Genomic DNA, 22,922 nt, shown 5'->3' on the forward strand with positions numbered 1-22,922 from the left:
CATCCCTTATTCTTGATAAACATTCCTATTCAATTCTTAAAGTACTTGCAATTCCTTTCTTTCCAATTCTAGTAAATCACAACATGCCAAGCAAGCCTTGAGACAATGGAACTCAAAGTTTTACCTTTGATTTTAGTTACTACCCATTACATCTCATATGTCCAATGCCTTGCAAACCATTTTATTGACCAAAGTCTCAAAACCCCCTTTGAATGCCTTTGAGTAAATTGAAAAGAAAAAAAAAAGTGATTTCTTCTCTCCAAATTTGAAGAGTACTATAAATTTGCATACTCCGGCCTAGCCAACTTCTTGTCATTTGTTAGGAATTGCCATCCAAGTTATCACTACGTTTGGCAAAAGTATTATTTTTCATCATGTTTTAGTATATGAGTTAGCAATAAACTAATTTCAATCAATAATTTTTAGCCACTCACGTGGCTTGTTTTGGAAAAAGAGGAGGAAACTTTTTGACTTTTTCAAGTTTAAAAGTGCATTAACTAGTCTTTATTTTATGCCAAACTATCATGATATAATATATATATGTAATAAAAAAGATTTTTCGGTGAATAACCGAACGAGTAGTACTCTTCAATTTTCAAAGCTACCCCAGCTGAGGGAGGTGTCCTATTGTATCCTTTTACCAATTCTTGAGCCAATAGTATCTATAATATTGTGTCCACTAACAAATGGACTCTAATTCCTTGCCATGATGTTAGGTAGATGTTTGGCCAAGCCTCTTTACTAGCACTCTAGTGATGCACTTCTAAATGAATGAGCAAAAGATATGGGTCAAATATTCTTTAGCACTACTTGCATTAGAATTCTTTTGGCATTGAAACTACCATGGTTGAATTGAAAGCTAGGGTTAGCTTCCTTATCTATAAAAAACATATGATCCTAGATTTTTGTCCAAAGAGAATTTCCTCAGCTTCTATTAGTTAGAAAACTCAATCAAACTGATAATCAAAATATATTTAGACCTACATTAAAATAATTATAGACATAATCTACTCATGATTTACACAATGTGAGACTCGAGTCTTGGATCACAAAATTCTCAAGACCTCAACCTCACTATTAAACCAAAATCTCATTGACATATAACTTTTAAATAGAAAGTTAATTGCACTAGACATCTCCAAATTATGACCCTCATTATAAATTGGTCTCTAAAGTTTAAAATATTCTAATTACATCCCTAAACTATTGATGTTTTATAACTTATGCCTTTTCATTATAAAAATCATTAGTTTAAATATTAAATGAAACAACAGATCTTACGTGGCATAATTTACCATTTTAGATTTATCCATATGTGTGATTGTGGATTGTACCTCGTATTTTTTGACAAAACAGAGTCAATGTCGTTACGAGGAAAAGTCAACGTCCCAATGACATGACACTCAATGTCCCGACGAGGCGACATACGACATCACGACATGTTCCCACATCAATCTGATTTTTCTTCTAATTAAACTCTAATTATTTTTCCTAGTCAAAGTATGATTAATCTAGGATATTTTAGTCATATTTGACCTATGAATTTGGCCTATAAAAGCTCTTTAGCAACCCTAGCGTAAAGGACACAACATAACACAATTAAGAAATAGCTTTAACAGAGCTTTAAGAGAATTTTGTGTTTTAATCGGAGAGTTTTGCATTCGGGATTCAGAATTTGTTTTTTATTATCTTCATCTTGTACTTTTCATATTACTTTCTCATTAGTGAAGTCTTGTTTTACCCGTAGTTTTTTATTCTCTTGATTTGAGGAGTTTTTTTACGTAAATATTTGTGTGTTTGATCTTCTCTACTCTTTCTAATTCATTGCTTATACGAGTAGATCCCCAACAATAACTATGATTAACTAACCGATTATTATTTCCAGATCTGTGCCAGAAATCTCAAGGCAATGTTAGGAAGAAAGTTAACATTAAGGAAGAGAAAACTCGCAAGCTAAGTATTCATCAGACTTTATTTAACAATTGCAAAATTGAATTCAAGTATTTGAATGGTTGATGTTTAAATTGTGGGTTGGTGTTTTCATATCTATGCCAGAAATCTCTCTTTTATTGTTCAAAATTTTTTTATGAAACAACTTTGAATGTTAAGAATATATAAATCAAAATTCAAACAATTTTTTTCGTTTCTAACACTGACCGTTAGATCGTCTTGCACCTTGGACCAAGCTTAGACAAGTAATTTTGCACCTTGGGTTAGCCCGAATTCAATTTAAATAATAAAAAAAATGTAAATTTAAATTTAATTATAAAATCTATAAAATATTAATAAAAAGATTTTTTTAATATTTTATTATTTTTAAATAATGATTAGAGCTTTAATTGATATGATTAGGCAAAGTGTGTTGATACCATGCCTCAATTGCTGTGCATTCTCCTCCCATGTGCATCGCCTTGCAGCATGAACCATCATCAGCATCCACCTTTCGCTTATCATTTTCCATTTATCCTCATCATCCCATCTCTCTTCGCTTACCAACATTTGTATTTGCCCCCCAAACTTGATCCCATCCCAAAACGCCCCAAATTCAGAAAAACTTGTAGGAACCACAGATTGAGAGTACAATGACCCTAGTGTTTCAACGAATACGTTCATCACGGTCTGTTTTGTTTTTTGTTGAAAAACTATTCTCTTGGTTTGGCTGTAGGTCTCATCGTTTACCTTATCACTGAACCCCTTTGGCAGCATGGTTCGACAGACCAAAACCAGGTACATTTAATCGGACAAAGATTTGCCTATCTCGCGGCAATGATTTGCGGCTCTTCAATGCTTCGAGAGGTTATCATAGTAAATAAAATTGTCACTCAACTATTTTGGTTGTCCAACTATCTTAGATTTTTTGGTGTTTTTATTTTTACATTAGCCGATTGGTGATAAAAAAAATAAAATTGAATAGTTGAGTGATCACCATTTTGTAATTTTTCATAGAAGAAATTTATTGATAATTGAGTGACAATTTTTGTAATTTTCCATAATAAGAAAAACAAAACTATAGTACATGGGTGACCTCTATTATAATTTACCCAATTAAAAATAAAAAGTTTTACTACTAATACTTACTCGTGACTAGCATCGATCACAGCTGCTTTTCAGTGAACTTAAGAAATACGTAAATCCCAAATGATCAACCCCAAATCTTGACTTTGCATTTTAGGAAACATTCTTGGAAAATAATTTCATGCAATTGAAGATAGATGAAAGGGAAAAGTCATGCTTTGCTCCTTTATATTGAAGCATACAAAGGGCAAAGAAGGTGTCTAATGTTGACATGAATATTAAATTCCCACAGACAAAGAAAAGAATTTTAACTGGCAATCTTAAATGCTGAAAATTTCCTTAAAATTCTTTATGCTGTAGAAGACAAAGTGTGTTATTGTTTTTTTTTTTTTTTTTTGCTGTTGGGTAAAATGCATGAGAGGGGCATCAAGCAAAGCAGTAGGGACTTGCCTTTTGAAGAAGAGTAAATAACTACATCAATTTTTCGTAAAGCAATGGATCAAGGCATAAAAATTAAGCATATGTCATTTTTCAATGAAACCCTTTTTTAATTTAATGGTAGCATTATTTAAGAATTTATTATCAAAAAGATTGGTACTTAGGCTTTTATATATTAGCATTATGTATTTCAACGTTTGGCTTTGTTGTATTTTGATTGTTTTTTAATTTTATTTCTTGCGCCACCTAATTTTGTCCGTGTTCTTGTTTAGGTCACCCAGATTTAAAATTTTTTTAATTTCAACACTAACGTTTGAATTCGTTCTTCTTTTGGTTATACGTTATTAAATTTTCAATTTTTTTGGTCACTCTATTTTTTTCTGAAAACAATAGTGGTTTTAATTTTAATTTTTAATTTCTAATCATGTTTTTTTTGCATATATATGCTACTTTTCAAGGTAAAAGTGCCTCTAGATCTCTTGAGAACAATCCTTGGAGGACCTTATCATGATATAGCACAATGATGATACTTGTAAAATTGGAATCTGAGATGAGGAGGATGGGCCATTTGAGACTAAACATTTTTTGCATCACTGATGCGGTGGATCTCTTGAGGTTCTTAATAGTGATTTCTTGATTGACCAAAATTCATCGTCAGGTAGGCCTGGTTACAACAAGGCTAGGATGCAAATTTTAGCAATTTTATCAAGGTGAAACATCTCCTGTTCTTTTCTGAATTCTTCTAGTGTTGTGGTTATTGTTGGTTTGTCTTTCACCACTTTGGTGATTCTTTTGCAAACATAGCATTTGGGTATCAATTTGTAGTGTTTTTATTTATTATTTGTACAATGTATCATGTCTTTGTATTCTTATTGTTCACAGTTCCTATTAATGGAAGTATTTTCTTTTAAAAAATGCTCCAAATCTTTCTACTCTTCATACATATGGAATTTAATCCCCTACTTTCTTTTCAAAGAATTTAGTCTCTCTACTTTTCAAATTTAAAAATATAAGTCCAATTGTTAATACCATTAAAATTATCCGGCAAATTTAAGTCCATTACATCAGGGGCAAAGCTAGGGGGACTAGCATGGGCCCTAGCCCCCCCTAAAATGTAAATTTGTTCTTTAAGCCTTTAAAATTTTTTAAATTAATAAAGATAAAATTACACTTTGACCCCTATAATTAGATTTAATCCTTTACAAATTATAAAGATATAAACTATAAAAAATTAAAATTTTATCCGGCCCCCTTAAAAATTTGTTCTAGCTTCGCCCCTGCATTATATCATTATTTTTCTTATCTATTAAATGAGTATTTATTTATTTCAAAATGACACATCAGTGAATTTAATAAAAAAATTTAATTATGTTAACTATTGGACTTGAAAATAAAACTTGAATAGTGAATTTATTACCCGAGTCAACCTTGAAAATAAAAAGCATCAAACATAGTATTATGACCTTGAATCAATTGCATTTTGTTTAGGTGAAGTATATTTCACAATTACAAGTAATTTGTATAACTACAATTAGACTTAATTAATATAATACTCAAACGAAATCATAATTATAATCAATACATTTGTATAACTACAATTAAGATCAATTATTAAATAAAAAATTGACTAATAATTAAAATCATTAAAGAAAAAGTTTAAAAAGGTGTGGGAAATGCAGAAGCACTAGCTTGATCAGCTGGTTTTTCAAACCTTTGGACTTGAGTAGTTAAACCAAGATGAGCCATAATAAGAGCAACATGAGTGAGTAGCTCACCACCATGCCTCAATTGTTGTGCATGTTCCTCCCATGTGCATCGACTTGCACCATAAATCATCATCTCCATCCACACTTCGCTTATCATTTTCCACTTCTCCTCATGATCCCACCTCTCTTCACGAACCAAGCTTTGTAATTGCCTCGCAAATTTGATTCCATCCCATAATGCCCCAATTTCAGAAAATTCATTAAACTCAAAGGACAGTAATGCATCACTGAATTTCTCCATGGAAACTTTCATATTTTTCTTCGGAGATATTCTCTTGGTTTGTTGGTAAGTTTCTTTGTTCACTATGTCACTGAACCCTTTCGGCAGCATTGTAGGTCGAACCAATACCAGATACATCATGTAATCGGACAAAGATTTGCTGCTTTTACAAGCCAGATTGATCAACATGCTCCTCCGATGCTTCGAGAGATCGTTGTAATAAACGAGGGAGGTAGCGATGTGCCACACGAAGATTTGACGGGGGAAATCTGTGGTTTTCAATTTCCAATACTCATCCTTATCATCTAGATCAAAGCCTTTCTCTTGGAGCACATTGTCACCTCTCTCCGCCAATATCTTCTCCAGGCACTCAAGCTTAAACCGACCTTTTTCGAACTTGGAACGCTTCTCGTTCAGGTGATTATAGATGAACTTCTTTAACTCGATATCGACTTCCTTCCACGTCGCGTACCAAAACTTCTGCAAAAGGTCACCGGGGTCAATAAACTTTAAGATCTGAGCAAATTGGCTTGCCTTGGCCTTCACGCAATACTCTAAAAGATCATGTTGTGCCATTTTTCGTATTCCCTCCTTCGACTTGATCACATGTAACCTGTTTTGAACAAGCCGATGGTACAGCTTACGCATTTTGTCTTCTCTAACATCGTACCGGAGAATCGTCCACTTGGAACGAATGTGCATGTAAAACGAATAGCTCTCGAGCCAAACCGCTCCTAACAGCAGCATGTAGGTGACGACAACATCAACGGTCGAATCTTCGTTCTCGGGATAGAGAACTGAAAAAGCTACCAGTACTGAAAGAAGAGAGAAAAAACAAAAGCAACGAAGAGCTAAGCTCACTATATGGTGTCTGTGTTGTATGGGGTTCTTGGTGTAGAGCAAATCGTAAAGGAATTCGAGTTCGATCTTGACAAAATTAAAGGCCTCGGCTGCTGTCCTTGTACCAGGATTGAGGTAGACCATTTCATCGTGAAATTCTTTCGAGATCTGAAACGGGAGATCAGTAAACAAAGGCTTGAAAACATCACACGCTGAATCTACCTTCCGAAGAAACCTTACTTCCGAAGTAATCATTGAATTTCCTATAAAGTCTCTCTTTTTCGAAGGATCAAAAAGGCCGGTTCGGATCATTTCTCTTATTTCACTTCTAACACTGTCGCTACTGCTCAGATTTTCCGTTTTCGGGGCAGAGTAAAAGTACTTCATGAGCTGCTTCGGATTTGCACATCTAAGAGCCCATATCCTTTCCAGATACTTTAAAACTCCCCCAATGAACAACGGAATAGCCATAGCATTTAGCGCGGTATTCGATTGAAACTTCACATAAATATAAATCGCCTCGCCGATTTGAAAGAACATTCCAAGAAAGTGGCGCAACCAAAGCTCATTGTCTTCCAAAGAGTAAGCAGTGATATTGTAAGGGCTGCCGAGATGCCATAGAAGAAAAGGGGTCCAAAAGACAATGAGTCCTTCTTTTAATTCGTAGCTGCCTCGAAGAAGGGTACTAAGCACAAGGGTCGCCATCCAATCTGATGAGAGATATATTAGCCAGGCAATTACTGCTATCAATGGCACCCAGTTTCCAGTATACTTCTTTCGTTTCCTCCCGAAATAAACAAGAAGAAATTGAAGAACAAGACTCAACGTAACCATAGAACGAAGCTCCCATTTACTCCAAAATTTTTTGACAATTTCAGAGAACACCCTCCTCAAGACTGAGTCCTTAACCTCTACAAAAAGTAGAGAGATGGCAACTGAAAATTAAAAATCTCAATTAGATTAGATAAAATAAGGAAAAAAAAGTTCATTGAAAAGATATTCAATTTAATAGTTAAACAAATTCTTTTTTCCAATTATCAAAATAAGTCATATTAGTTTATTCTATATGCATAAATCATAATTATGATGTATGATGAGAGCTAAAAGGAATATGTTTTAATTTTATTTTTATGCTGAATGGAGCACTTGCTAAAATCAATGCCGGAACAAGCTATAGGAGCCACACAGGCTGTGACCAAAATCTCCCAACACATAAACAGAAGTATAATACGTTTCAATGTATTCAAATCTAAGCCCTCCTATATTGACAATAATGCTCATACCAATCGAGCTAAGACTCAATCGACTCTTTTATTAATTTTCTAAGCATAAGCATCTATATATATTTAATAGAATAGATTTAATTTCTATAGAAACAAACATTCGAGTTTGAATGAAAAACCTAATCATATATGTACTATGCGTAACACAACCAATATTATAAACACCTGGTTTAAAACAAGCAGCTGGATCATAAAATACCCTTTATAGACAGCAAAGAAAATAAAATAAATACATTGAGGATGTTAATAAATTAATGAATGCTAAGTGAGAAATTAAAATGAACAAATTTTACCACTAATCATCACAGCAATATATACTTACTTGCAAATAGCATCGCTCAACTGCTATTTTCCAGTAAACTTCAACAAATATCTAATCCAATACCATCCACCCCATATCTTGACTGTAAATTTAGAGAAACATACATTCTTTTAGGAAACTTTCTTGGAAAATAATTTCATGGAATTGAAGATAGTTGAAAGAGGGGAATTATATAAGGAAAGAAAACCATGAATTGATCCTTTATATTGAAACATAAAAAGGGCAAAGAACGTGTAAAATGTGGGCATGATTCATGAATATTGTAGGGCAAAGTCCCATAGCCCAAGAAAAGAATTTTCACCATAACACTGAAAATGTTCTTTATTATATTCTTGGAGGAAGAAGAGAAAAAGATGTTTCCCAGTAAAAGATTTATTGTACTGTGGAAAAACTAAGTTATAAGGGAGTGGGAGTGTTTTATTGATTTAAAACTTGAAATTTTACCAAATAAAAGGAAATATTTACATGTTTCTATGTTATGCAAAAAGCATGAGAGTGGAATCAAAGCAAAGCAATAGGAAAATGGAATTTGAAGAGGAATGGATCAAGGAATTAAAGTTAAGTATATGGCATTTTTTTAATGTATGGAGTTATAGTTACACTAGATAAAAGGGCAATATATTTTCTTTTTTAACATTAGTCTTATTAAAGGTTCTTGTCATATCTCCTCTTTTGATACAATACTTAGAATTACACATAGCCCCTCCTCAACCCTTAAATAGGAGGATAATGCGCTTCAACGCACTCAAACTCACGTCCTCCTACACTGACAACAATATCGATATCAATCGAGTTAAGATCCAATCAACAAAATAGCTATATATTTTATAAATATTTGCAATTTAAAAAAAATAAAACTTTATAGTTATTATCATTAAGCTTAGTTGTATCATAAAAAGAACTATTAAATTTACTCATCAATTGAGTTGGATTGCAATTTGAATTTATTTTTTTTAATTTTTGTCAAGTTATAGTTTTTTTTTAAATAAATTAATATATTTTATTTATCCTACAATGCAATACAACAAATTAGTGGTTGACAATGTGAAAAATCATCTATACTAAATTTAGACCTTCCCTAAGTCGCACAAATTCTAATATCACCATGGTCCTTTCTAATTTTCTCTCCAATTAGCCTCAACGTGATTACATTCCTTATTCTTGATAAACATTCCTATTCAATTCTTGAAACTACTTGCAATTCCTTTCTTTCCAATTCTAGTAAATCACAACATGCCAAGCAAGCCTTGAGACAATGGAACTCAAAGTTTTACCTTTGATTTTAGTTATTACCCATTACATTTCATATGTCCAATGCCTTGCAAACCATTTTATTGAGCAAAGTCTCAAAACCCTCTTTGAATGCCTTTGAGTAAATTCAAAAAAAAAAGTGATCTCTTCTCTCCAAATATGAAGAGTACTATCAATTTGCATACTCCGATCTAGCCAACTTCTTGTCATTTGTTAGGAATTGCCATCCAAGTTGATGTGCGTGATAAGTTTTATATTTATGATTGATCGTATTTGAAAACTAACTATTATCACGATAAAGGCAAGCGCACCTATCAAACAGTAGTATAGCTTATAGCAAAACCGGAATGTCGAACCCACAGGAACTAAAAGTACTAGTATTAACCTTCTTTTTATTATCGAGCCTAAAAATAAGGGGATTTGCTTTATCTAAACTAATTAACTAAACTAAGAATGCACATGAAGTAAATTGGGGAAATACTTTTGGGAAAACTAATTGATTTAGACAATACTCAAGGAAGAATCTACCTAGACTTCACTTGTTATTTGACTCTGAACTAGACGATTTATTCACTTGACTCGATCCGTAAAAATCTCTAATTTATATTATTATCTCTCTCGAGACTAACAAATTCTAACCCTAGGTTGATTAATTGAAATCTCTTTCTAATTAAAACCCCTAGTGTTGCATTAACTCGATCTATGGATTCCATTATTAGGTTTGACCCTAATCCGGAAGATTTATGTCGCCCTATGTCTAAGGCTGCAATCAACTCCGTTTAATTATGCTAGATCTACTCTTAAACAGGGACTTTTGCTTCTTTGAATAAGCACATCAATACTTGAATCAATATCTTGGAATATTAAAGCAAGAATTAAGAACACATAATTAAGAACAAATCAAGTATTTATCATATAATTCAGAAAATAGTAACAAGATCCGTTTTAGGTTTCATCCCCTTTAAGTATTTAGGGGATTTAGTTCATATGTGTAAAAGAAAACATCTCAGAAGAATAATAATAACAAAACATAAAGAAACCCAAAAACCCTTGAAGGAAATTAAAGGGAGATCTTTAGTCTTGAAGGAGAATCCGGCTTCTGAGACGGATCAATCGGCTTTCTTCGAGTAATTTCTTGCCTCCCACTCCGTATGCTCCTCTAGGTGCCTCATCGGGTGTTTATATAGGCTTTAGAATGCTTCAAAAACCTCAAAAGTGGCCTTTTCCGAGTAGAACTAGACTTGGGCTAGACAGGGACACGGCCGTGTGCCACGCCCGTGTGGGGTGGCTTAGGCTGTGTTAAAATCTGCTAAATAGACACGGGCGTGTGGTCTACCCGTGTGAGGAAGTCCAGGCTGTGTTGATTTCCTACATTGACCCATTTTCTCCGTTTTTGGCCCGTTTCTCGCTTTTTACTCTCCTATGCTCACCTAAGTATAAAACATGAAATTAAAGGATTAGGAGCATCAAATTCCACAAATCTAATGATAATTCATCCATAAATGTGCTAAGCATGGGATAAAAATATATATAAATTATGACTTATCACAAGTTATCGCTACGTTTGGCAAAAGTATTATTTTTCATCATGTTTTAGTATATGAATTAGCAATAAACTAATTTCAATCAATAATATTTAGCCATTCACATGGCATGTTTTGGAAAAAGAGGAGGAAACTTTTTCACTATTTCAAGTTTAAAAGTGCATTAAATAGTCTTTATTTTATGCCAAACTATATCATGATATATATAATATATATGTGTAATAAATAATATTTTTCCTAATATTATTACGTGAATAATCAAACGAGTAATACTCTTCAATTTTCGAAGCTACCCTAGCTGAGGGAGGTGTTCTATTGTATCATTTTACCAATTCTTGAGCCAATAGTATCTATAATATTGTGTCCATTAACAAATGGACTCTAATTCCTTGCTATGATGTTAGGTAGATGTTTGGCCAGCTTCTTTACTAGCACTCTAGTGATGCACTTGTAAATGAATGAACAAAAGTTATGGGTCAATATTCTTTAGCGCTACTTGCATTACAATTCTTTGGCATTGAAACTACCATGGCTGAATTGAAAACTAGGGTTAGCTTCCTTATCTAGAAAAAAAAATGTCATCCTAGATTTTTGTCCAAAGAAAATTTCCTGAGCTTCCATTAGTTAGAAAACCCAATCAAACTGATAATCAAAATATATTTGGACCTACATTAAAATAACTCTAAACATGGTCTACTCATGATTTACACAATGTAAGACTCGAGTTTTGGATCACAAAATTATCAAGACCTCAATCTCACTATTAAGCCAAAATCTCATTGACATATAACTTTTTAAATAAAGAGTTAATTGCACTAGACATCTCCAAATTATGACCCTCATTATAAATTGATCTCTAAACTTCAAAAAATTCTAATTACGTCTCTAAACTATTGATGTTTTGTCACTTAAGTCTTTTCATTATTAAAATCATTAGTTTAAATGTTAAATGAAACAACAGATCTTACGTGGCATAATTTAAAATAAAAATTTTTTAAAAAAGTAAAACATTGATACATACCTTTTAAAAGTAAAAACCAAAAATAAAATAAAACCAAAAAAAGAGAGATTAGATGATAAAGCTTCTGTCAAGGCATTGAAAACCTCAAACCAACATTTTCACAATATTTATTTTTCTTATTTTCATTTTAAATTCTGTCAGATGAAAGATAACATCTAATTTAACGGCTAAATTAATGATTTTAGTAACAAAATAAACTTATTTTTATAACATCGACAGTTTAAGGATGTAATTAAAATGGTTTGAAGTTTGAGGACATCTGTTGTAATTAACTCTTAAAAAGATAAACTCAGTCTCTCATTTAACGTACAATCTCAATTGAATATAAGACTACAAATGAAAAGGATAAAAATATACCCAAAAAAAAACATAATAATTTAGAGGTTTTCTTTTAAATATTTAAACTTTGCCCATTCAAAATTTTTTTATTGAACATTAATTTTATTATAGGTTCTTATTATATTTATTCTTTTTTTGATATAATGTCTAAAACTATCTATAGCTTCTCTCCAACCCTTAAATAGGAGGATAATATACTTCAGTGCGCTCAAACTTACGTCCTCCTACACTGACAACAATACTAATACCAATTGAGCGAATATTCAATCGACATACCCATTCAAATTTAAAACCCAAAGTTTGAAACATAAAAATGTTTAGTCCATTCAAATTTAAGCATGCAAATGGTCATTGTATTCACATTAACATGTAAATTTTAGACCATTGAAAATCTATTTTTTTTTCTTTTAAGTGTAATCTTATATAATGAATTAATCCTTGTGGATGTAGGTGGTCAATTTTCAAGGGTCATCGTCGTTGTTCAGCAAGTCCTTGTTCAAAGTCCTTATGTAAAGACCGTTCACCCCGATTAAGTTAATTGGTCACTTGTATATTCAATTGATTATTGTATTAGAAGGAAATTACATATTGTAATTATGTTTTGGATTCATATAGTCGTTCTTATATATGTATGTGACATAGTTTTGTTCACATTTTGGTCCGTCAGTTTAACAAATTCGGTCCAAATTAGGACTGAGTTTGAAATAAATCTTTGATAATTCCATTCAAATCTGGTTCAAATTAGTTATATTCAATTCCAATTTTTATTTAAATAATAAAAATATTTTATTTAAAATATAATTTTTAAATATATATACACTAAAATGAAAATATGTTACTTTTTATTCGAATCCAAAAATTCGACTCAATCAATTCAAGCCCTAACTCGATCAAACTCAATTTGTTCATAAAAAGTTAATTATTGGAACTCGTCCAACATAAATCTAAATTGATCTAGATCTAAATTGACTCAAACCCAAAGCGATTCGAATATGAAATGACTAGAATGTAAAATAACTCGAACCAAAAATGATTCGAACTTGTAATAAAATGATTCGAACCTGAAACAACTCAAACAGAAAACGATTCAAGCTCGAAATTAGATCAAACCCAAAATAACTTGAAAATTTTCAAGTCTAAATTAACTCGATTCAAAGTGACTCAACCCATCTAATTGATAGGTCGAAATGAAATTGATAATCTTTTTGTTTTTTAATAATAAGGGTTAACTGCATCATAAATTTCAAACTATGATATGAATTCTAAATTGGTTCTCAAATTTTAATACATTCTAATTGAGTGATCAAAATATCATTAATATTGTAACAATCCGATCATTTCATCATCTTAACTAGCAACTTGGATATTAAATGCTAACTTGAATTTGACATGAATAATATTTAAAACACGGATCAAAATTTAAACACGTGTACCTGTCAAATAGGTAATTTGGATCTAACATATTAAAAACATTCTCCTAAATTTTAATGACAATGTCTGTTATTTTTAACACATTAAATCTAAATTGTCCATGCTTGCAATAGTTATATGCTTTTTCAAAGATATGAGCTAGAATTTGCAAATGAGAGTATATGATTGAAGCAATATTGATACTTAGAACATTTCATTCGCATGTTTTAAAATTTGAAAAACAATTTGAAATTGACCTCTTCAATGGAGGCAACTTTTGATATGCTCTTTCTTAGCACATCAAGATTCAAAGGGATAAAGTAATTCTAGTCTTTGAACTTGAAATTTTCTCACTTTAGTTCTTAAACCTTTTTTTGTCCACACTAATCGCAGTAATTGACAATTTTTTTCAATTTGATCCTTAAACTTAAATTTTATTAAGGTATGATTACATGATATTTTAAAATAGTGTCACACCACCTAAATTTATTTTTTTTAGTTTTTTATATAAATTTTTAAGTGATGTCATGGTACAATCTAAGAATGTCATGTCAATCTAAGCTCATGGATCAAACTGGGGAAAGGTGTGAAGTTACAGCACTAATATGGGCCAAGAAAAGTTTAAGGACCAAATTAAAAAAAAGTTCCAAGTTAAAGGACTAAATATTATTTTATCAATTTGAAATTTGGTGGATTAATCTAGTTAACCCAATTATTATTATAGTAATAAAAGTGAAACCGTGTATTCCGTACAAATGAGTAAACTATTTAATAGAAAAATTAGATTTAATCGTCACAATAGTTAGCAAGTAAATTTCTTGGAAATAGCAGCGAAAGCTACCTTTGTTTGCTGTCAACAGTTTACTTACCAAAACTAGAAGAAATGTGAACAAGACATTAAATTGATTGCTTTTAACTACTTGCATTAACTGATGACCAATTCAAAATTAAGCTTTTGGGCAAATATCAATTAATTACTATGTATAATACGGCTAATTATATATTGGAGCGAATTTAAAAAAAAAAATTTTAGAGTCGAAATTAAATTGTAATTTTTAATAATTTATATTTTTATAATTTTTAAATAATTAAATTAAATTTTTATTATTTTTAGAAGTATCAAAGTATAATTTAATCTTTACTATTTTAAAATTTTAAATTTTTTAAAAAATCTAAATGGACAATATTCCATTTTAGGGGGTCGAGGCCCCTGGTAGCCCTTTGAATAGGTCACTGATTATATAATTATTGTTTACACTAGAAAAAGCAAGAGACTTCTCGGGGACTACTATGTAACTTAAAAACTTTTTTCCTAATTAACCCCTAAACTTAAATTTCGTTCAGCTATGATTATGTGGCTTTTTAAAATTGTGTCGCGTCATCTCTTAAAATAATTTAAAAAAATTATGTAAATTCTAAAAAATACAAAAAAAATTATTAAAATTATAAATAACTTTTTTGAATTTTCTTTTAAACAATGATGATGCGACATAATCTTAAACTGCTACATCATCGTACCATAACGAAATCAAAGTTCAAGACCAATTTGTGAAATTTTGCAAATGATCTGTTCCGATTTAAATTTCACAAATCATTGACATTATTATTAGCGTAATACCATTTTATTGTCGCATATTACATACACAAATAATTATATTTAATAGTTATTTTTTTAAAATTTCTATAATTGAATAAAAATTAATATTTTAATCGTACAGTTAAACAAAAATCAAATTTTCATGTTTAAGTACATCAAATTAAAATTTGCATATCATATTATATATTTAATAAAAAATGAGAATAAAATATGATTATAATTAATAATGATTGATTACATTCATAAATATAATATTACCTAAAGTGGTGTATAACTTTAGCATGATATCTCATTTTAAAATTCAATCAAATATCATACATGAAACACGAAACGTGACTACACTTGACTACAGAAATTTATAAAAGAAAAATAGTAGTATATATGTATCTATACATATGAGACAATTTATGCTAAAAACGCGGTGTTGCTTTTCCATTTTAGATTGGCAACTTGGGTAGCAAGTCTTTATTTTATGATTTATGTATATTTGATTTAGGTATATTTAAATAGGATATCTTCCTATTTAAAAATTAAAAAAAAGTTATATTTTTTTATTAAAATGTCTGGAATTATTTATAGTTTCTTTCCCACTCATAAATAAAAAGATAATATACTTTACTACACTCAAACTCAGGGGCGGATTTGGGGGGTTGGTAGGGGCCCCGGCCCTCTTAAAATTTAAAATTTTTATTTAGCCCCTTAAATTTTTTTTAAAATTTTTAAATTAGTAAAAGTAAAATTGCACTTTACCCCTTAAAATTATAAAAATTTGATTTAATCCTTTAAAAATTATAAAGATATAGACTATAAAAAATTAAAATTTTATTCGGCCCCCCTAAAAATTTGTTCTAGCTTCGCCCCTACTCAAACCCAAGTTCTCTTGTATTGGTAACAATACACATGTCAATCGAGCTAAGACTCAATCGACAACAAATTTGTATTTTAATATTATTAAACATGTGTTCAGTTTTTGAATTTATAATTTATAATTGTTTTTATTTAAAGATGATATAAAAGCATTAAAAGACAAAAGTGTTTTCATAATAATATGAATTATAATTTAAAAGAAATATTTTCTGTAATTTCATAACTGAGTTTGTGATCTAATTAAAAGTGATTACATCCAGTAAAATATTTAAATAATAGCTTAGATATTTCATTTAAAATATAATAAAATAATCAACATATATTTGATATAATGATTGGTTACAGTGTAATCTCAAAAAAAAATGATGTTCAAGCTTGAAGACGTTATTATTAAAAAAAGAAGTGACATTCGATTTTTCTCAAATATTTACATTAAATTCAAAATTTTAAATCGTCATTATTAAAAAGACTTTAACAAAATACTATTACTACTCAAATAAAATTATAGTTATATATAAATATATATATATAAAGTAATTGTTTATTATATTCCGACAATCCTCTTTAAAAGTTAGTAACACTTTTTATATTATTTGTAGAGTCGTCAAGTCAACAGTTTAGTAATGATTCGATGAACATGCTCCCACCACATGTTATCTTATTCCTCAATTATTTAATACTCTCAATCTCTGAAATTACGGCTTGACCATTTCAAATTTTCATTTAAAATACATAAAATATTGAATAAAAATATTTTAAAATTTAAATCCATCAATTTAAAATTACTATTTAGTTAATTAAACATTATTTACAAAAATATATGAATAATTATTTAATACAAATGACTTTTTTTTTAATAGGCGAGTGATTTTACTGTTTTTTTTTAAGTTGTATTTAAATAAATAAATAAAACAAAATTTCAAATTCTCTTATAGAGTTAAAAATTTTCTATCATCTGTGTATCAAATAATTATCCAGAATATATTAATACTAATATAAAAATAGTTTAATATTTGACATATTGTTGATTAAAATTATAATGTGATTTTCGTTGGAAGTTAAATTTATTTTGGATTTATTTAATACTTAATTTTAACTCGATTGATATAGGTATTGTTGTCAATACTAGAGGACATAGGTTTCAGTGTTCCTATTTATATTTGGGAGGGTAGTTTTTTTTCTAATATTATTATTATAGATTCTAATCATATTTATTCTTTTTGACACAATCTCTAGAATTAATTATAGATTCTTCCCAACCTTTAAATAAAAGAAAACAGACAATAATATTCATGTCAATTAAGTTAATATATACTTTTTAGCCTAATAGATTGTACCATATATATTAAAACCATATGGACATAAAATTGGAACTGCTAAAATGTGTAAAAGCATATATGCAAAAATAGTAGCCAATATGACCAATTCAAAGGAATCTAATTTACAAGGTTTTAAGATTGAAGACCAGGGAACTTATCTATAGTCTTGGTTTCTTATTTTTCAAAGATCAAATTATATGATAGAAATTTTCTTGGAAAAAAATGTTGTTTGGTAGCAATGCCACTGGAATTTCCGAGCAAAACCTAGTCCACAAAAAAGGAGGTCAAGCAAAGAACTCATAAATTTTTAAAATTTAATTTTTTTCACTTACTAAAAGATTAATATTAAACTCGATACAAAGCACAATTAACTGAAAACTCAAATAAATTACTTGTATATAACAAGATTCGACTATGAACATTCAAAATCTTAAGATTTCAATTATCACTGATACTACTAAAACATCTATCAGACTTTAATTTTCGAATCAAAAGTAAAATTAATTTTCAATATACATCAATCAATGATGACTTTATTGTGATTAACCGTGTGGGTTCCACCATGAAAGAAAAAGACCCCAAAAGTCTCATTCCATCATATTTTTCTAGCAAATGCTTCCAAGTATTGCAAGACTTTTCTCTCTCCCCCCACACATAACTTCTGGTGCTGCTGATATTTACTTGGTCTTTTCCCTCTTGTTCAAAACATTTATAAATAACCAAGTGTGTTAATCTACCAAACATTGTGTCTTTTGAATGCAACAAACATTTCTTACACTCTCTTGCATCTTATATTCACTTAATATACGTACACAAATAAGCAGCAACAGCCTACAGCTACAATGAGTAGCCTATCCAGTATGGATGATAATGCTACCCCGAAGATCGAACTTCCAGGCTTCCGATTCCATCCCACCGAGGAAGAACTGCTCGAATTTTACCTCAAAAACATGATCTACGACAAGAAGTTACGTTATGACATTATTGGATACCGTAACATCTATCATCATGATCCTTGGGACTTGCCTGGTACGTGGATATATACACATATATGGTTTAATATGATGGTTTTAAGTAATGTTAAGCAAATTTATAAGGTTGGAATTTTTATTTTTTTTTATAATAGGGTTGTCGAAGATTGGAGAGAGAGAATGGTATTTTTTTGTTCCAAGAGATAGGAAGCATGGAAGTGGTGGGAGGCCTAATAGGACTACGGCAAATGGGTTCTGGAAAGCCACCGGTTCCGACCGGAAAATCGTGAGCTTATCGGACCCGAAGCGCATTATCGGCTTGAAAAAGACTCTTGTTTTCTATAAAGGGAGAGCTCCACGAGGGTGCAAGACCGATTGGGTGATGAACGAGTATCGTCTCCCGGATGGTTGCTCCTTGCCTAAGGTATTTAATCTTTCTTCATCCACATACATGTTTGCAGTTTAACCACATGTTTTAAACATGCGAAGCAACTTAATCATCTTCGTTGAAATGTTTATAAGTTTAGGACCAATTTAAAATCTGAACCATAGTTTTAGGACCCTAAGTGCAATTAATCCAAAACTAATATGACTTGAACATTTTTTAATGTGAACACTCTGGCATTATGATTTATAATGGGTCCCAAACTTTTGGGACAAAGATATAAAAGAAAGTTGTAATCAATGCTAATGTCATTGTATGATTGAATGGCAGGAGATAGTATTGTGCAAAGTATATAGGAAAGCAACTTCCCTGAAAGTTCTTGAACAAAGAGCTGCAATGGAGGAAGAGTTGAAAGCAATAAAGAACACATCTCCTTCATCTCCACTATCATCTATGGAAACAGTATCCTTTTGCAGCCCAAAAGAGGCTCAAGTGCCAGCACCGCAAATGTTCTTTAAGAAAGAAAATGAAGAAGAACAAGAACAAGAAACAATGGTGGAAAAGAAAAGATGTTTACAATTACCATTAGATAGTGAAAAACTACCAGAGCTTCAAATGCCCAAAGTGCTAAGTGATTGGACCCAAGATCAGTTTTGGACTCAACTGAACAGCCCTTGGTTCCAAAATCTCACAACCTATGCCAACATCTTGAATTTCTAAGTAAAAGCTTAATTAATTATCACCTCAGCTCGAATAGGATTAATCGTGAACTGTAAAACAGGTCAACAAGGCATCTTATTTCATTGGTATTAATTAGTTTAGACCCTGATGTTGTGTATATAAGCTTATCTCCTACTGTTTTAGTTTAGTTCCTTCCTACTAGCCTCGAAGATGACCAAACTTTTTTAGAGCTACAAGCTTTGGAAGCCTTTGCTTGTTTTGTTGATGATATTTTTTTCATAAATGTTTACTACGTGATTAATTTGTTTGATGTAACTTTGGAGTTTTATTTTAATGAAAATTTTGAAATTTGGTGAAAAAATGGTATTGAATGCATTTAAAAGCTCCCTCTATTATAGGAATTTAATCAAATTAGTCCTTCTACTATTAAAAAAAATCAAATAAGATCAAATTAGAATAGAGTTAATATTTATTGTTTAAAGAGTATTATTTAATGTTTAACAAAGTTAATATTTTTAAACTTTTTATGGTTCTGTACATAAAATCTTTTGTTTAGAATTGAACTATAATTGAAAAATTAATAACTTTCAAGACAATTTTTATACAATGACTGTTAACTCTACTAAAATATGGACTTTTTTTATTATTTTTAGTAATATAGAGACTAAATTGATCAATTTAGAAAGATTAATTTGATTCAATCCCTATAATTCAAGGACTTCTTAGACATTTTAACCAAAAATTGAAGGCAGAGAGTGGTGCTATCTATTAAGTGTATAGTCAGGCGCCCCTAAAATGAAAAAAAAAATCTCATTTAAGTTCTTTAAATTTTTTTAAATTTTTAAATTAATAAATAGAAAATTATACTTTAACCCCTTAAAATTATAAAAAATTAATTTAATCATTTAAAATTCATAAGGATGTAGACTATAAAAAAAATTAAAATTTCATTCTGCCCCATGTAGAAAGTTCTTTGGTAGAGTTTAATTTAACCTAACCATGATATTTATAAATATTAATGTCATTATCATTTTAGCTAACAATTATTGTTTCTAAAGTCTACAAACATTAATATTCCGAGGGTAAAATGCATATTTGATTATATAAATTAGATGATAAACACAACATCATCGAATCGACTTAATGGTGGCCGAAATTTTTCTGGTTGTAGCAGTCAATACAGTCACCGTAACTAACTCCGAACATGTCACAATACCTTTTATAAAACCCGATGAGGTCCTCTCCCGCTGCGTTCCAACCCCGACCGCATAAACCGCCATTGACGATATTTGTGATCACTCCATACCCTGGAAGCCTACCGGCCGCCACGTCCCTATCTGAAGGCGTCCACGCTCCAGTGATCACATCGTGGCAAGAAGGCTTTAACCCTTGCGGAGTCATCCAGAACCACAATGCAGATTGGAAACACAATGTGGCATCGCTTACTATCAGGTCTGGGTTTTCTAACAACTTCTTTTCCATCCCAATGGTTGCTCCAAATTGACCATAGTTGTAGTTCCTTAATTATCAAATTTTGTTTCATTATTTCAATGTCAATAAAAGAAACACAATTGTCGAGATATAAAAATTCAATAAAATTGACATGAAATTAATGTGGATTACCGTTCGGACAACCATGTTCTAGTCAATATTTCTATTTTTAACAAGCAATTATAGAAATAGTTACCAAGTAAGTTGTATGGGGCCTCGACCATAATATTTCTGACCAGGAACACATGGGTACTCTTTGCATGTCTTGTCCAAATAATCCGAAGGAGGGTTTATTTGCTTAGTAAAGCAGTATCCCCATACATACGGACCACCGGGTGCATTCCACCCTACTCCTCCTAAAATCATTAAATTAATCACTAAAATTAGTTGTGTATACATTTTAACCACATTTAATTACACTAAATTAAAAATTAAATTTTATGTATTAAAGTGGATGAAATTTATCCCCTAAAAATATGCTCAAACTTTGTACTGATTATAAGAAAAAGGAACAAACCAGAAGTTTCATGTGAAGTTTGGCCGAAGAAAGCAGCAACTTCCCTCTTGCGAGTAGCATCATCGCCGGTTGCAGCAAAAGCAGGATAAGCCTTTGCAGCTTCCATTAAAGCATCATAGGTGTAGAACCCAGCGGCAGGGCAACGAGGATCGTTTCTATACGGAAGCATCTCTTCAAACACTTCTCTTGTTACAATGCTGCTCAGTCCACCTCCACAGTCGCTTCCGCCGCCGCAACCACAACCGGAGTTGCCTTTGTTGCAGTTGCTTCGGAAACTAATTTTTTTGAGGCGCTGATAATTATTGGAGCCACGGCAACCCCACTGGGCTCTTGGAAAAATGGCAGTGCCACCGCCAGGTTGCTTTTCACACTGCGGAGTTGAGCCTGGGAATACATTAGAGCAAAATGATAAGGCTGGAGCTCTCATTTTTTGTGAAAAATGTAAGTGGGTTTCTCTCACTTGTGTTAGTGAAGAAAGGGCAACAGTATGATAAATATATATATCAGATTCTCATCTACCAAAGTTAATAATGTGGTCTGCCATGGCTGTTCAAGTTTTTGGCTTTTTGCGCTTTGATTCAACCTTGGGACCCACCATTAAAAGTGGTAACTCAGATGAACGGCTATTTTTCTCCGTAAATTCCAAAGCAATAATAGTTATCTAAGTTACTAAACTGCTAATAAACTTACTTTTTAATTATTTAATTTTAAAAAATTATAAAATAATTATTGAATTACTAAAAAAATTTATTTAAGTTAATATTTGTAACTTTAAAAAATTACAAATTAAATTATTTAAAAAAATTTATTTATAAAATTAAGCCGCTATGCTCCTTTTAAAGTTCCTCTCTCAAGTTCTGACTGACGATTCGACGATTTTTATGATGAATCAATACTCATACAAGTTTTAAAATTTATCGATATTAATTTATTTATTGGTATGATAAAAGCTAATTGAGAAATTCAAGATAAAAAGTACATATATGGGAATCTAGTTAACACGTGGGCAGGCTGTCGCTAATTCAAGATTTTTGTTTAAATCTAAATATTTGTTGTTAATTATTTTTTATATCTATAATTTTGTCTGGATATTCTCTACATATGAATTTTTTTTATTTTTAAATTCAATAATATTCTGATGAAATTTGAACTTGTATATATGTATTTCAATTTTTTTATTTTTTTATTTTAATCAAAATATCATTTAATTTTTATATAAATTTATTACTATATTTGTTACATACATTTTCTTCCACCTATGAAGCTTATAGCTTCTCTCAAAAGATGAGTGAAATCCCCAAAAAAAAATTTGGGGATTCTCTCGTGGAAAATGATATAGAAGAACTTGGATAGGAGACCCCTTTCTCGACCCTTTTAGAGAATGTTCAATTAGGGTTAATATTTGATTAAATTAAGTAAAAAATTTTGAGTTAATTGAGTTATTAAGTCTTATTTTACTATCTCAATTTGATTTGGAATATTTTTTAATAGAGTCAAGTGAAATAAAATTCAAGTCGAGTTGAATAGAATCAAGTGAAATTGTTCGAGTTAAATTAAAAAAATTAAACATATCAAATTAAAATCTTGTTACTGTATAAATAATTTCATGTTAGAGCACGTAAATTTGAAACCATATATGTTTGAT

General features: G+C 30.7%; 3 protein-coding genes across 4 annotated transcripts; 1 reads left to right on the plus strand and 2 right to left on the minus strand.

The window, feature by feature from the left end:
* Positions 1-4,913: 4,913 nt before the first annotated feature.
* LOC107939399 (uncharacterized) lies at positions 4,914-8,209 on the minus strand. The gene is made up of 2 exons (XM_016872730.2): positions 7,885-8,209; positions 4,914-7,214 (listed from the first exon to the last, which is right to left on the minus strand). Exons 1-2 carry the CDS (start codon positions 7,895-7,897, stop codon positions 5,110-5,112), a joined length of 2,118 nt encoding a protein of 705 aa, XP_016728219.2. The 5' UTR covers positions 7,898-8,209; the 3' UTR covers positions 4,914-5,109.
* A 9,709-nt stretch (positions 8,210-17,918) lies between these two features.
* On the plus strand, positions 17,919-19,584 carry LOC107939393 (NAC domain-containing protein 6). The gene is made up of 3 exons (XM_016872723.2): positions 17,919-18,261; positions 18,359-18,627; positions 18,919-19,584. The coding sequence occupies exons 1-3, from the start codon at positions 18,075-18,077 to the stop codon at positions 19,306-19,308; spliced, it is 846 nt and encodes a 281-aa protein (XP_016728212.1). The 5' UTR covers positions 17,919-18,074; the 3' UTR covers positions 19,309-19,584.
* A 667-nt stretch (positions 19,585-20,251) lies between these two features.
* LOC107939406 (endochitinase) lies at positions 20,252-21,769 on the minus strand. Of its 2 annotated transcripts, none has more exons than XM_016872736.2 (3): positions 21,278-21,769; positions 20,957-21,116; positions 20,252-20,788 (listed from the first exon to the last, which is right to left on the minus strand). In XM_016872736.2, exons 1-3 carry the CDS (start codon positions 21,702-21,704, stop codon positions 20,410-20,412), a joined length of 966 nt encoding a protein of 321 aa, XP_016728225.2. In that variant the 5' UTR covers positions 21,705-21,769; the 3' UTR covers positions 20,252-20,409. The 2 variants fall into 2 exon arrangements, with proteins under 2 accessions (XP_016728225.2, XP_040959173.1); XM_041103239.1 differs by having other exon boundaries at positions 20,252-20,792; positions 21,278-21,752.
* Between the last annotated feature and the right edge of the window lie 1,153 nt (positions 21,770-22,922).

Source organism: Gossypium hirsutum, chromosome A03, assembly GCF_007990345.1.
Source record: "Gossypium hirsutum isolate 1008001.06 chromosome A03, Gossypium_hirsutum_v2.1, whole genome shotgun sequence".
NCBI classification, from domain to species: domain Eukaryota; kingdom Viridiplantae; phylum Streptophyta; class Magnoliopsida; order Malvales; family Malvaceae; genus Gossypium; species Gossypium hirsutum.

Bases quoted from the DNA above. Each gene is read 5' to 3' on its own strand.
- LOC107939393 (XM_016872723.2), top strand. From the start codon at position 18,075: ATGAGTAGCCTATCCAGTATGGATGATAATGCTACCCCGAAGATCGAA. The intron at 18,262-18,358 runs GTACGTGGATAT...TTTTTATAATAG, and splicing joins TGATCCTTGGGACTTGCCTG to GGTTGTCGAAGATTGGAGAG. The intron at 18,628-18,918 runs GTATTTAATCTT...ATTGAATGGCAG, and splicing joins ATGGTTGCTCCTTGCCTAAG to GAGATAGTATTGTGCAAAGT.
- LOC107939406 (XM_016872736.2), bottom strand. From the start codon at position 21,704: ATGAGAGCTCCAGCCTTATCATTTTGCTCTAATGTATTCCCAGGCTCA. The intron at 21,117-21,277 runs GTTTGTTCCTTT...TAATGATTTTAG, and splicing joins AACTTCACATGAAACTTCTG to GAGGAGTAGGGTGGAATGCA. The intron at 20,789-20,956 runs GTAACTATTTCT...TTGATAATTAAG, and splicing joins GGCCCCATACAACTTACTTG to GAACTACAACTATGGTCAAT.